Source organism: Eriocheir sinensis, chromosome 6 (assembly GCF_024679095.1).
Source record: "Eriocheir sinensis breed Jianghai 21 chromosome 6, ASM2467909v1, whole genome shotgun sequence".
NCBI classification, from domain to species: Eukaryota; Metazoa; Arthropoda; class Malacostraca; order Decapoda; family Varunidae; genus Eriocheir; species Eriocheir sinensis.
This window is the reverse complement of record NC_066514.1, coordinates 8,146,938-8,161,937: the sequence shown is the minus strand read 5'-3', so window position 1 is coordinate 8,161,937 and position 15,000 is coordinate 8,146,938. Positions and strand designations below refer to the sequence as shown.

The 15,000-nt window shown below is 42.6% G+C and overlaps 1 protein-coding gene across 1 annotated transcript in view; it reads left to right on the top strand.

Moving 5' to 3' along the window:
• LOC126986935 (uncharacterized) overlaps positions 1–15,000 on the top strand; it is an 18,773-nt gene that overhangs the window by 2,126 nt on the left and 1,647 nt on the right. Inside the window, exons 3-4 of the mRNA XM_050843457.1 lie at positions 460–594; positions 824–1,044. Coding sequence (XP_050699414.1) covers positions 460–594; positions 824–1,044 — 356 coding nt within the window. The remainder of the gene's footprint in view (positions 1–459; positions 595–823; positions 1,045–15,000) is intronic.

The window sequence follows — 15,000 nt, the reverse complement described above, 5'->3', positions numbered from 1 at the left end:
ATCGTCTGTCTTGATAACTGCATGCCTCCCCTCTTTACATGGCCTCAGGGCCAAATTTTTAATCAGGCCCTTCCCATGACTAGTCCCTTCACCCATGGTATAAAAATCGACAAAGGGGCATGGGAAAGGAAGGGCTGGTTTAACAATGTGGCCCTCTGCCCATTCGTCTTTCTACTCAGTTTCATCCTTATACTGTCCTAAGCCCATATATGCAAAAGTAAATCAGTACCTCCATTCTTTCTTACTTCCTACCGATAAACTGAAGAACAGCCTTCATTTATCTGTCTACGACTTGGATACCTTCCAGGCACAATGACAATCATTACATGATTCTTCTTTGAACATTTTTCTCCTCGTGGATCCAGCGTTTAGTGGGCCTTTCTTTCTTGCTTTCTTTCTTTTCCTTGTGAATAAAACTATATGTATAAAAAAATTAATATAGTTGTTGTTTTTATGCAGCTACCTCAGCAAGCTGTTCGAGCGGAGACACGAGTGGAGCATCTGGGCACGCAAGGGTTTCTTCCTGAGAGGTCATAACACGAATAACTTTGCAGAATCTACAATTTGCATTGTCAAGGATGTTATTCTGAATCGGTAAGAAGCAGAACATTTCGCAAATTATAAACATTGCGACAAATTAAAACAATATAAGGAGTGCTTTAATAGGATCCTCATATAATGTTTTTACACTGTAGTTTATTCACGTAATGTGCTTTACGTATATAGTGGTAATAAGTTTTGCACACTTTATTATTATATCCGCACTGAGGGTATTCTCTCCATCTATGGAACGTCTAATATTTTTGTAGCATTGGTATTTCAGGTGCAAGGCCTACAACACAACTCAACTGGTGGTGTATATGAATGAGATATTCGAGAACTACATGAGGCAACGTCTACTCGATGTTGCTTTGAAGAGGCGCAGAGCCAAGCCTATCATGACTACCTCGGTTCGGCCCGAGAATGTTGAGAAAGTTGATGGCACCACCTTTACCGTTACAAGTGACAAGGGGGACACACAGTATGTAGTGGACCTGCAGCTGGGTTTGTGTGACTGCCCCTACGGTCAAACAGGTGCCGTGTGCAAGCATCAGGTAGCATGCTCTGAAATGCATGCACTAAAATTACCACAAGTGTTCCACAGCACTCCTACTAATCGCCAGTTCATCGCAAGTATTGCTCTGGGGGACAAAGATGTACCTCCACTAGATTTTTTCGTTGAACTCCAGGACGATTCTCTCGTTAATGATAATTCATCCTCACCAGTTCCGTTGAACACTGCAAGTGAGGCAGGTGTGGCTGATTCAAGGGAACCCGCAAGTGAAAACTCACTGGAGGACTTCGTTGTCAATTCACCTAGCTTTTCATGCACTACAAATAAAAAACAGGAAGTTCTACAACTGCTGAATGAAGCCTTTGAGCGCTTTTCCGATGGAGTGTCTTCCTCTGCAATAACTGCTATGGCCACAAAGCTCAAAACCTTGAAAACGGCAAACCAGCTAAACAGCTGCATGCATATGTTTGCAGCATCTTCATCTATATCCTGCAAGCGCAGCAAAATCCATTGCCAACCAACTTCAGTGGCAAGGAGAAAAGTTGGTACACCCAGGGGATCTGCTACTGTTGGCAAAGGACGCACAAGAACAAATACTGCTCTTCCAACTACAGCCAAAAAGAGACCTCGTAATCTTTCCCACAACATAACATGTAACCAACCTAATGCAAAGAGCCATGGCTAGCTAAGGTTCAGCTGAAAATAATAATAATAATAATAATAATAATAATAATAATAATAATAATAATAATAATAATAATAATAATAATAATAATAATAATAATAATAATGAGAAGAAGAACTTTATTTCAAAAGTGATAATTCTTTTATATAATACTTGGGAATAGTACATTCTATGCAATAACTAATATGCCAATATTTAGGTACAAAAATAATTGTAACTATCACATTTGTGTCAAAAGTAAAGCTAATACAAATCATAAAAGTAAAATGCATGAAGATAAGTCATCTTTATAATTTATTAATCTATTTATTTATCATTAAACGTTATTATTATTATTATTATTATTATTATTATTATTATTATTATTATGATTGTTCTCTCTCTCTCTCTCTCTCTCTCTCTCTCTCTCTCTCTCTCTCTCTCTCTCTCTCTCTCTCTCTCGCATTAATGTTTTCAACAGTTCCTCTCCCTCTTTCATCAAACGGTTTTCTCTTCCTTCTCATCCTTATTTTCCTCTTTCACCAATGTTTCCTACTCATCTACCTCATACACTTGCGCCTCTCTCTCTCTCTCTCTCTCTCTCTCTCTCTCTCTCTCTCTCTCTCTCTCTCTCTCTCTCTCTCTCTGATGAATGTAATAATGTATTGAGAGTGTGTATGTGTGTGTGTGTATATATATATATATATATATATATATATATATATATATATATATATATATATATATATATATATATATATATATATATATATATATATGACTAAGTAATTTTTGAGAATGTGGGTGTAAACATGCATTTAATGTGATGTAATTCAATTAATGGGATTAGTTAATATTATTAACAATCACAAAGGATATATCATCACTAACACTCAGCATACTTCTTTTTCCCTACTGGACACTTATTATATAATAAAGCTGAAGTGAGTGCTTGTATTTTTTTTTATTCCTCATCCCACTTTATGCAATTATTCTATAAAATCAGCCGTCTATGGAGCAAATCGCAATTACGTGTCAGTTTTGGTTGGTTCCAGCGATGATATATATCATACGTGTTTATATACTATTCCTCCCCCCCCCCAAAAAAAAAATACATGTTATGTTATAGTTTTCCATTCAGCGTATATTCCCCTTCATAGAAAATATAGATTTGATAGGGTAGACAAAAGTAATTTACTGTTAGATTGATGAGTAAAAAGCATTTCAGTTGGTTTATTTAACCAGCTTTATATATCAGAATGTAATTATTTCATTAGATGTCAACTATGAAAATGTATTTTTGCTCCTAAATGCAAGAATTTGACTCCTTTCATCAATTCATCTATCGTAATCACGATTGGCTGTGGTGACTCGTGACGTCATGACGTCGTGACGTCATGGATGACTAGGCGCGCTGTGATTGGCTGCTGAAACCTCCCTTGACGAAATAGTATACAGTTCGGGAAAATGCGTCCCGGACGATTTGCAGCTCAGTTCTTCCAGCTGAGTAAAACTTGACGCCTCTGAGTTCAAAGATTACAACTTCAGAAGGCTGTGACTGAATGGAAAGTCAAATATAATGATCTTAAAAAGAAATTCGAAGCCCTTCATGAATTTGTTTCAAATAATGTGGCAGTGACTCCATCATCGATGGTGGAGAGGCCCTCCACCGAGACTGTGCCCTTTCCAGCCTCACAGGTTGACTCCCAGCCTGCTTCACAGGCTAACCCCCAGCCTTCCTCACAGGACACCTTCCAGCCTGCCCCACTTAACGCTTCTCTTCTTGCATCACAGGATGTCGGGTTCCAACCTGTAAGGAATGGAGCCAAACCGAAGCAGGCAACCAAAAATTTACTGACCCCCACTACCTTCAATAGGTTCCAGGTGCTGGCAGACACCATGGAGGATGAGTTTGAGACTCGCCTAGTTGGAGACTCCATGGTGCGTGGCCAGCTGGTCGAGTTCTGTGGTCGTTCATCAAACGGCCACAGATAACGTTACTGCTATCCAGGTGCCAGACTGAACGACATCACCGCAGCGTGCGATGATGTCACGAGAAATGCCGACCGAAACACCCTCTTTGTCATTCACGCGGGGACGAATGACGTAAAGACAACTCGTTCTGAGGAACTGCTTGAGATATACCGCCGCATGATCAAGCAGTATAAACATAAAACGGGTGTCAGTAACATCATAATCTCGGGAATCCTCCCGAGGTCGGTGCCGAATCTAGCTTTACAGTAAATCATTCAGCACAAACAACAGACTTCATTCCCTTTGCTCACAAGAAAACGTCCAGTTCGCTAACTTGTGGAACAATTTTACTACGATTCAGACTTGTTCCTTCCTGATGGCATCCACTTAAACCCTGTTGGAGCAGCCCGTTTCGGGAGGCTGCTCTGTGACCACCTACTTTCTTCTTCACAACCCTGATCCCTATATCATTCCAGTCCTCTCTCAGGTGTTCTCTCATTTTCCAACTCTCTAACTCTTTCCCCCAGGTGGACTTATTTCCATTTCCTTGCGTTATTTTATGTGTCCATCTTTCCTCGGTACTCTTTTCAATTTTATTTAAGAAACCCAACTTACCTTTTATAATTCTTCCCTTAAACGGGCTCCATCCCATATCCCCCCTGATCGCCTTTACTGATGCGCTCCTAGGAGCTCCTAATCCCCACCTGCCTACCGTGTTCTGAACCTTTTCCAGCTGTGTAATGTCCCCTTCTCTGTAGTGCGTTATTTCTGGTACATAGAGGCAATATGGTAGAGCTACTTCTTTCCACAGACTTCGCCCTACGTCATATTTATTTACTACTCTATTGCCTCCTTTTATTATCATCCCTGACATCCTCCGTGCCTTCGCTTCATTCATTTTCCTCAGTTTCTCACCTCCTATGCCTTCCTTGCTAACCTCGACCAGGCACGAACCTGTAGGAAACTCGCCTGTTTATAGTGTAGCTCTACTCGCTATAGACACTATGATGAGGAGGCCGAAGCATTGATTCTGGTAAAAAAATTATGATATTTGTATAACTGGTAGAAAGACTGAGACAAGACAGGCAGGACAGTAGGTAGGAAGACACCAACCGAAATGAGCGTAAGCCACTCCCATTGAGGTATATATGGGAAGCGAGGAAGGTGCTGAAGCCCTCCAAAGACCCTTCCCATGTCCTCACTTTCCGTTTCCCTATAGTATCATCAACACCAGAGAGTAGTTCAGCATACTCTCTAAAGACAGATCCTCTCTCTTTCCACACCACACTACGTTCACACAACATACACACCTTTTCCCAAAATTTAAAATTCAAATTGGCACATTTACGCTATGCCTCGGAGTCTCCGCCTTGGGGGTGGCACATATTCCCCCAGAAAGGACTCCCCTTCTGTCTTGATAACTCCTCGAACCTCTTTCTTCTCAATTTCTGCAACATTCGCGGTCTTCGCTCTAATTTTGATTCTGTGGAACACCATCACTCCTCCTCTTAACTTCACCTTTTCTTCCTCACCGAAACGCAGGTTTCTGAGGTTACTGACAGCAATCTCTACTCTGTTCCCTTCTACTATCTCTATTCTAAATTTCAATCCAGGTGGATGTTACGCCTACGTGCGCAATGACATCACTTGCTCTCATGCTCATAACCTTGACTCTTCAGAATTTTCCACCATCTGGCTAAGACTTCATTATCACTCTCTGACTAAATACATCTGTCTGTTTATCTCTCACCTAACTCTACTAACTATGTAAAATTATTTGACTACTTGAACTCTAAAGTGGAGCACATCTTGACCCATTCTCCCTTCGATCAAATCTCCATTCTAGGAGATAACAATGTTCACCACCAGCTTTGGCTTTCATCCTATTTCACTGACCAGCCTAGTAAACAAGCCTACAACTTTGCTTTCCTCAACAATCTAGAGCAGTTGGTTCAGCACCCTACACGTATTTCCGACCGTCTTGGAGACAGGCCAGACATATTAGACATCTTCCTTACCTCTAACCCTTCTGCTCACTCCGTCAAACTGTTCTCTCCGTCGGGCTCCTCCGATCACCACCTTATTTCTGTATCCTGTCCTATCGCTCCTGTGCACCCTATGGACCCACCGAAGAGGCGATGCTTCTGGCATTTTGCTTAATTTCGTTGGGACGACCTGTGAATGTACTTTTCCGATTTACCGTGGAATAATTACTGCTTCCAGGAGAGAGACCCCCCTGTGTGTGCCCAGCGCATCACAGAGGTGATTGTCTCTGGAATGGAGGCATACATTCCACGTACTTTCTCTACTCCTCATGCTAAAAAGCCTTGGTTTAATCACGCTTGTTCTCGTGCTATCAAAGATAGAGAGGCAGCTCACAAACGGTACCAAGGCCTTCGCACTCCTGCTAACCATGATCTTTATAATCTGCCCGAACCGTGCCAAATCTGTTCTTCGAGTTACCAAAACCTCTTTCATGAATAGAAAATGTCAAAACCTTGCTTTTCTAATTCATCCTGGACTTCTGGCACCTAGCCAAAACATCTCCAATTTCACTTCTTCATCTTTCCTCCTCTCCTTAATAACCCTGACGGCAGCACCGCCGTCTCATCTATCTCTAAGGCTGAACTCTTCTTAAACTCGCTGCAAAACTCCACTCACGACGATTCTGAACATATTCTCCTATACATTCCCCATTTGCCTGTTATTAAGATTCTTAAGAACGATGTTTTCTATGCCCTCTTTAGCCTCAACTCTCAGAAGGCTTATGGACCTGATGGAGTGCCTCCTATTGTTATTAAAAAAATGTGCTTCCGTGCTGACACCCTGCCTGGTCAAACTCTTTCGTCTCTGCCAATCAACATCTACCTTTCCTTCCTGCTGGAAGTACGCCTTCATACAACCTGTGCCTAAGAATTTTAACCGTTCCAATCTCTCAGATTACCGCCCTATATCTTTACTTTCCTGTCTATCTAAAGCTTTTGAATCAATCCTTAATTAAGATTCAAAAGCATTTTTCCACTATTGACCTTCTATCTGATTACCAGTATAGGTTCCGCAAGGGGCGTTCTACTGGCGATCTTGTTTTCTTAACTGACCTAGCCGTTTCGGTGAAACTTTCTCAGTTGTGCTAGACATATCTAAAGCTTTCGATAGAGTCTGGCACAGGCGATTGCTTTCTAAACTGCCCTCTTTCTGATTCTATTCTTCTCTCTGTTCCTTTATCTCCGGTTTCCTTTCCGGCCGTTCTATCTCTGCGGTGGTAGACGGTCACTGTTCTTCCCCTAAACCTATCAACAGTGGTGTTCCACAGGGCTCTGTCCTATCACCCACTCTCTTCCTGTTATTCATCAATGATCTTCTTTCCATAACAAACTGTCCTATCCACTCATACGCCGACGACTCCACTCTGCATTATTCAACTTCTTTCAATAAAAGACCATCACAACAGGTAGTACATGACTCCAGACTGGAGGCTGCAGAAATTTTTGCCTCAAACCTTGCTATCATTTCCGATTGGGGTAGAAGGAACCTTGTATCCTTCAATACCTCAAAAACTCTATTTCTCCACCTATCAACTCGACACAATCTTCCAAACACCTATCCCCAATTCTTCGACAATACTCAGCTATCACCTTCTTCAACACTAAATGTCTATCATTAACTCAAAATCTTAAGTGGAAACTTCACATCTCCTCTCTCACTAAAATATCTTCCTTGAGGTTGGGCGTTCTGTATCGTCCCCGTCAGTTCTTTTCCCCCGCACAGTTGCTATCCATATACAGGGGCCTTGTCGGCTCTCGTATGGAGTATGCATCTCACGTGTGGGTGGGATCCACTCACACAGCTCTTCTGGACAGAGTGGAGTCTAAGGGCCGCTTTCACAGTCACGTTTGTTTGTGTTGATCCGCTACCAACAAGAAATCCGATTTCACAGTCGTCTTTCCCGGCGTTGTTTGTTTGCATCAGTACCAAAGATTTGAACCTCTGGTAACGGAGCTCTGGTAGCCGCGGGGGCTCCCCAATGGAGCTTACCAATGACATTAATTAGTAAATAATACAAATTCTTGCTCTCAAATGGTTATATTATTTATTTAAATAGATGTGAAAAAAAAATATTAAACAATACAACAACGCGTTGCACGGCTTCAAAGGTAGTATAAGAAAAAAAAATAGAAGAATTTGAATGACATGAACTCACTTCATGTGCTGACCAGTAAACGTCCAGCTGATAATTTCAATTTGATTGATTGATGGTTTATTGTTGCAAAATACACAATAAAGGAGAAGGGAGGACTTTAATACTTGTCACCATTATTCACCTGTTATGCCTTCTTTGTCAAACTCGTATTATTCTAGTTAGCCTAATACGTATGCATAGGGCATATATATATATATATATATATATATATATATATATATATATATATATATATATATATATATATATATATATATATATATATATATATATATATAACAAAATCAGCCCTATTAAGTAAATAATAAATGTGAAGTCTGATAAATAAGTGTCAATAATAAATAAATGTAACTGATATAGGTGAAAAGTGTCTTGCTGACATTTGCTAATATAAGAAAACTTTAATTAATACTTCTCACCATTATTTCACCTTTTCCGCCTAGGAAATATTAGGCTATCAGCAGATTTGAGCATTCTTTCATCATTCTTTCATCATATATATTCTTCACAATTACTCTTTATATTTATTCTTCACGTTTACTTTTTGTACGTTTATTTTTCATATTACTCCTTCATAATCCTCCGCTCAGCTGATGTAATGTTGACATTTCCCGCCGCTCCGGCATACCAACACTGCCGAATCACGCGCCTTCGTTTTGTCATGATCGTCTCCACGCTGGTAGTCGCCGATACCACGAAAACAGCGACTGTGAAAGCAGATCGAAGCGATGGTAATGCCTGTTACCAGGATGGTAGGGCCTTTGGTTAGGGTGCGTATCAGACGACTGTGAAAGCGGCCCTTAGGCTCTTCGTCTCATCAGCTTTCATCTTCTTATGGATAGTCTTTTACCTCTTAAATTCCGTTGCGATGTTGCCTCTCTTTCTATCTTTTATCGATATTCTCACGCTGACTGCTCTTCTAAATTTGCTAACTGCATGCCTTCCCCCCTCCTGCGGCCTCGCCTCACACGACTTTCTGATCAAGCTCATCCCTATACTGTCCAAACCCCTTATGCAAGAATTAACCAGCATCTTCACTCTTTCATCCCTCACGCTGGTAAACTCTGGAACGATCTTCCCTCATCTGTATTTCCTCCTGCCTACGACTTCAAGTCTTCCAAGAGGTGGGTTTCAGGACACCTCTCCTCCCGAAACTGATTTATCTTTTTGGCCACTCTATTCAGGAGCAGTGAGTAACGGACTTTTTTATTTCATTATTGTTCTCTTTTTTTTACGCTCTTGCACTGTCTCCTCTGCTGTAAAAAAGAAAAGAAAAAAAAACTCCAGACGGCACGAGGACGGCAGCAGCGACGCACACGGGACGGGAGCGAGACACGTCCTCCTTCACCCACGGCCGTAAGCAGACTCGATGATGCGTTCGAGGATCCTTCAGAACTGCAGGGTTTCCCGGAGTGCTGAGTTATTTGCAACTTACCATAGGCTTGTTGTTGCAACACTCAAGCTTCATGTCAGGACAAGAAGAATCTCGAAATGCAACTCTACTGTGTTCCATCTCGAGAGATTGGAGAACCTGGCGTGTGCACAGTAGTATGCAGTGACAGTCTCAAATCGCTTTGAAGTGCTCGGCACCCTGGAGGACCCTGTAGAACGGTGGGATACCTTCAAACGCAAGACTCTGCAAGCTGCCGAGGAGTGCACTGGAGAGCGCCCGAGATATAGGGGTGGCTTTGCCTCGGTGGTGACGCTAGACTCTAGAGCAGGGATTCTCAACCTTCCTCCATAATTTACCCCCTCTACCTGATCTATTTCATCGTTTACGCCCTTACAGAAAAATCATTGCCATCATAAGGGCACTGAAAATTAGAAGATAGGAAAACATATCTATTATTTACCTTTTGCACAAAATATATTATACTTTGATAGAGAAATTATACAGGGCATTCATATCACAAAAAAAATTATATTCATTCATACACAATTATTGCAGTTATTTACCCCATACCATTTAATTTTTTACCCCCAAGGGGTAAATTTACCCCTGGTTGAGAATCAGTGCTCTAGAGTATATCGAGGGGAATCGCGCTGCCATACTTGCTGGGAACCGGGACCAATACAGGGCTCTGTCACGTAGGACTAGAGCACTCCTGAGGACTGACAAGGAGAGGTATGCCAGGGGTCTCGCCGAGGAGGTCGAGGGCCATTTAAATGCGAATGACCTCCGACCTGCTTACCGAGCCCTGAAGAAGCTCCGCTCCAAGTCTTCCTCTCAGGTGAGCGCTATCCGAACAGCTGACGGCTGCCTCGTGTCGGACATGGATGGGGAAAGGGCTCGTTAGGCTGAGTACCTTGAGTAGCTGTACATGGCAGACCCTCCACGTGGGCAGCGTCCAGTTGCTGGGTTGCAGGTGGCGGATGTTTACCCACCCATTGACGAAAGCCCACCCTCTTTGGTTGCGGTCAGAGAGGCTGTGGCTAAGTTGAGGGGTGGGAAGGCACCTGGCGCCTGAAACATCAGCGCAGAGCTGCCCAAAGCTGGAGGTGAGGCCATGATCCACGGGTTGCATGCGGTCTTGACTGCCCTATGGCAGTCCGGTACCATTCCTCCTGACTGGAAGAGGGGGTTGGTAGTCCATATCTGGAAAGGGAAAGGGGGCCGCCAGGACTGCAACATCCACCGTGGTATTACACTGCTCAGTGTGCCAGGCAAGGTGCTTGCCCACCTATTGCTGATGAAGCTGCAGAGACCTGAACAGTCTGGGTTCACGCCTGGTAAGTCAACAACTGATCGTATCCTAGCGCTTCGCGTACTGGTGGAGCGCCGAGGTGAGTTTCGACAGGGGACGCTTGCAGCCTATGTCGATCTCATGAAGGCGTTCGATTCAGTGCAAGGTGAGGCACTCTAGGATCTTCTGCGACTCCTTGGGATTCCTGCGAGGACTATTGGTTTGCTGACTGGCCTGTATTCTAGGACAGAGAGTGCTGTGAAGTGTGTGTGGGGGGGCTTGCCCAGCTTCTTTCCCGTGAATGCGGGAGTGAAGCAGGGCTGTCCTTGCCCCATCGCTTTCCAACACTTGTATGGACTGGGTACTGGGCAGATTGAATGATTTGATTATTGGATCGTTGTGTCTTGGCGCCGCAACTGCAGAGTTGTGGACCAGAGTCATTGCGGAGCATCCATTGGCAATACCAGGGTCACTGACCTTGTTTTTGTTGATGATGCAGTAATCCTAGCGAAGTCGCTGGAAGTTTTGGTGATGACTCTCGGAGCACTGCACGAGGAGGCAAAGCACTTAGGACTTCAGGTCTCCTGGGCCAAGACCAAGGTACAGATGTTTGGAGGCTTGATGGATGACACAGTACAGTCTGTTCATGCGTGTGGCGAGGACGTTGAGATCTCAGAAAGTTTCACGTATCTTGGTAACGTAGTTCATAACAACGGTGAGTCTGGCCAAGAAGTCTTACGGCGGATTGGTCTGGCCCACGATGTTATGGACTCGCTCAACACGAGTATATGGCGTTGTCGATACCTGTGCAGAAGGACAAAGATCCTGATCTTCAAGTCCCTTGTGCTCCATGTCTTACTCTATGGTTGTGAAACATGGAGACTTGGAGAGGCGGATTAATGCCTTTGGTAATAAGTGTCTACGCAGAATCATGGGATATCGCTCGAATGACTGTGTCAAACCGGCGACTACACCGTGAGACTGATTCGACATATATTACCTGCATAGTTCGTCTATGCCAACTCCGGCTATACGGACACGTGGCACGTTTTCCGGAAGCTGATCCTGCTTCTCGGGTTGTCTCTGTAAGAGACAATCCAATGTGGAAGAGGCCAAGGGGATGCCCACGGAGTTCGTAGTTTTAGCAAGTCGATAGATCCTGCCGGGAGGTACTCGGGTTTGGAAGGGGGACTGCATGGAGACTCGCCCCCCGGCGTATGCCCCCACTGATTGATTGATTGAGTCATCAAACAGAGCTGTGGGGATGAGTGCTAGTTCATAGGCGATAACGTTTTTGAAGTTCACATTTCTAGAACTGTCTTGTAGTCCAATAACTCCTAAGAAGAAGAATTATATATCATACATGACTTTATGGCCAACTTTTATTCCCTTTCTTATCACGGACATAGTGGCGACTCTTTTTTCAATATTGTTCCATTTCAATTTGGCAAATATTTATGAACTCAGGAAGCAGCTCCTCATCAATGCTTAGTGCCTTCTCAACATTCACTGATGATATAACAACGTAATCAGTGGCTAAGTTGGCAAGTTGATCTGGGTCTGCATCATTATTTTATGCTACCAATTACCCCACCTTTACCTGTACACATATACCTGACTGCCTCACTGCCACCCTCCCGTCCCTTGGTAACTGGTATGGGAAACATGATGGAGACTGCTGCTATTGATGATGTTGTATGTATCGTGGAAAGTGATAGGCTATCCTGTTTGTTGATAATGTTGACATGGTTATTTGCTTGAGGTATCAGTTATTTGTTTCATGAAACAGTGATAGTCTACTGTTTGTTGATAGTGTTATTTGCTCAGTATACTTATTATTTGTTAAATGATACATGTTTTTGTTGCATAATTAGGCCCGTCGTCTCAGATGCTGACGGCTCTCACATTCACTATTTCAAAAGGGCAAAAGAGGTGAATCGGGTTCTCATATTTTTTTATTTATTTTCACGTCCATAGTACATAGTACATAAGACGAGAATAGTGGACATTACTTTATTGAAGATAAATAATCTTTGGAATACTTGTCAACAACGAACAGAACAACATGCCAGTGATTCAGTGAACAGAACTTAACTTCATGAAAGTCAATTTTCTAAGCTATAACTCTTTAAATGACGCTCATATAGTGCAATACATTTTTTTTTCGTGTGTGTGTTAGTACAATTATTAATAAAATGATTTCGTGAAACAATCCGTAATACTCTTCAACACATACAACATTATTAAGAAAACGTTCATTATGCATCCATATTCACTTAAAAATATACGGTAAACAAGTAGGCTAATCCTTATAGATTCATATTTCGGTGGTGGTGGTGCTGGAAGTAAGGTGGTGGTGTAAGATTGCTCCCTTCCTATAAGAGGGAGCACGGGCCTTTGCCAGAGGCAGTGGACTGAGTGGAACGCCAGCACTCGTCGAGCGAGCAACTCTCCTGGGGCCATACTTATAAAGATATTGTGTGTTTGACGTAAGTATCGCCATAACTAGGTGAAAAAGTTGTGGCTCTCACCATAAGATTCAGATTTCATCGCTACCAACCACGGCGAGGCACCTTATCAGTCAGCTCAGTTCTTTTATATCAATATTTAGGCTAAATAACACCGAAAAATTATGAAAACTGTTTAATAAAAATACACTACATCCGTTATAAAATTGTTTTAGAAGGTAATGATGAAATTTGTAAATATGATGGCATTGCTTATGTAGGCCCCGTTAAAACTAGTGAGCAAAATGGCAGAGAATTCAACAACTTCCGCCGCGTCTGCTGCTGCTTCACCTTCCCCTCTCTCCGCCGAGTGCGGCGAGCGGAGGAGGAAAGATAACTGGGCTCAGGAGGAAATGCTCCTCCTAGCCCAGTTATTTCAAGAGCGCAAGGCGCTCATCAAAGGAGACTTCACCGTCTGCAGTACCCGAGGGAAGGCGGCTGCCTGGAAGGCGATTGTAGATCGCCTTACAGAGGCCTTTCCCCGGGGCAGAACCATCAAGGACTGCCAGAAGAAGTGGCAGTCCCTGTAGTCCACGGCGAAAAAGAACATCTCCGCCCACAAACAAGCGGTCACTGCCACAGGTAAGAAATGTTTCCATGTTTCACGACATAAAATTATTAGTCAAACACTACACTACGGTACACTTCCACTTTAGAAAAAGCAGTGGCAGGTAAAAAGTGAGACGTATTCAACTTTATGTAGCAGACTAACATAATATTAGGCAGGCCCAACAAAACTTACCAGTAACATGATAATCTATATATTAGTAGGTATTTTACAATTTCCCCTTACTCATCCTTAGTCATTTTCCTGTCTCAAGTTTACCTTGCAGTATTACAGAATCAATAGTTTTAGAATACATGATAATTATTTTTATGAGACTCATGGACACTAATGAAAACCAAAAGTGATGGTCAGTATAACACCCATAGGACTCATAAAAACTGAACCTCCCCAGTCAGATTACTCTAATAGCATAGACCTTTACAGTACTACTACCTGTAAATCATTATACGTGAAGAGGTTGCATAAGGTTCTTAACCCTTTAGCAGCGAGGGCCTTGATTCTGAATGCTCCCTCTAAGCGAGTTAATTTTGAAAAATATCACTAACGCAAATCATTATATAACACATATCAACCCACTCGTCATCAGTTTCTGCAGCCTCCAAAAATATTTACCTCTACTAAAGTACTTTATTAATCACTTAATAATACGTATAAATTACAGCGCGCCAGTAACTCTCCGTAGGCGTTCGACAGGTGGTCTAAAGAAAACGAGCCCGTTTTGAGGGAGACGTAAATAAGGATAAATAAATATATTCCTCATGAGAGGTCCTGACATCTGGTGACAGTCCTCGGAACCTCAACCTTCTCGCCTTGCTCCCAAGGGTTAAGCTGAACCCCTCTCTCTCTCTCTCTCTCTCTCTCTCTCTCTCTCTCTCTCTCTCTCTCTCTCTCTCTCTCTCTCTCTCTCTCTCATTATTCATACAATTCTAACGACTAATAAGCCATGGCAAGATTCAAAAGATATTTGTGTGTGTGTGTGGGGGGGGGGGACCCATTCATTATTATTTTTTTTTTTTTACTGTCCGAAAAAATTCCTGCATTTGTATCCTTGCATTTCTTTTTTGGAGACGGCGTTGTGAAAGGCCCCTCGCCCGTCTGATTGCCCTGTGGGACTAGGGGAAGGTAATTAGGTCTGAGTTTGACCACGAAGGGCACCCTTGGGAGTACTTTGTTTATTCCTTTTCTACGTTTTTATGAGTAGCTTGTGTTCTTTATTTTAGAGGAAAGAAGTGTGTGTGTGTGTGTGTGTGTGTGTGTGTGTGTGTGTGTGTGTGTGTGTGTGTGTGTGTGTGTGTGTTCTTTGTCCATGGTGTAAATCAGAATGTAAAAAATAAAGAAAGAAAAAAGA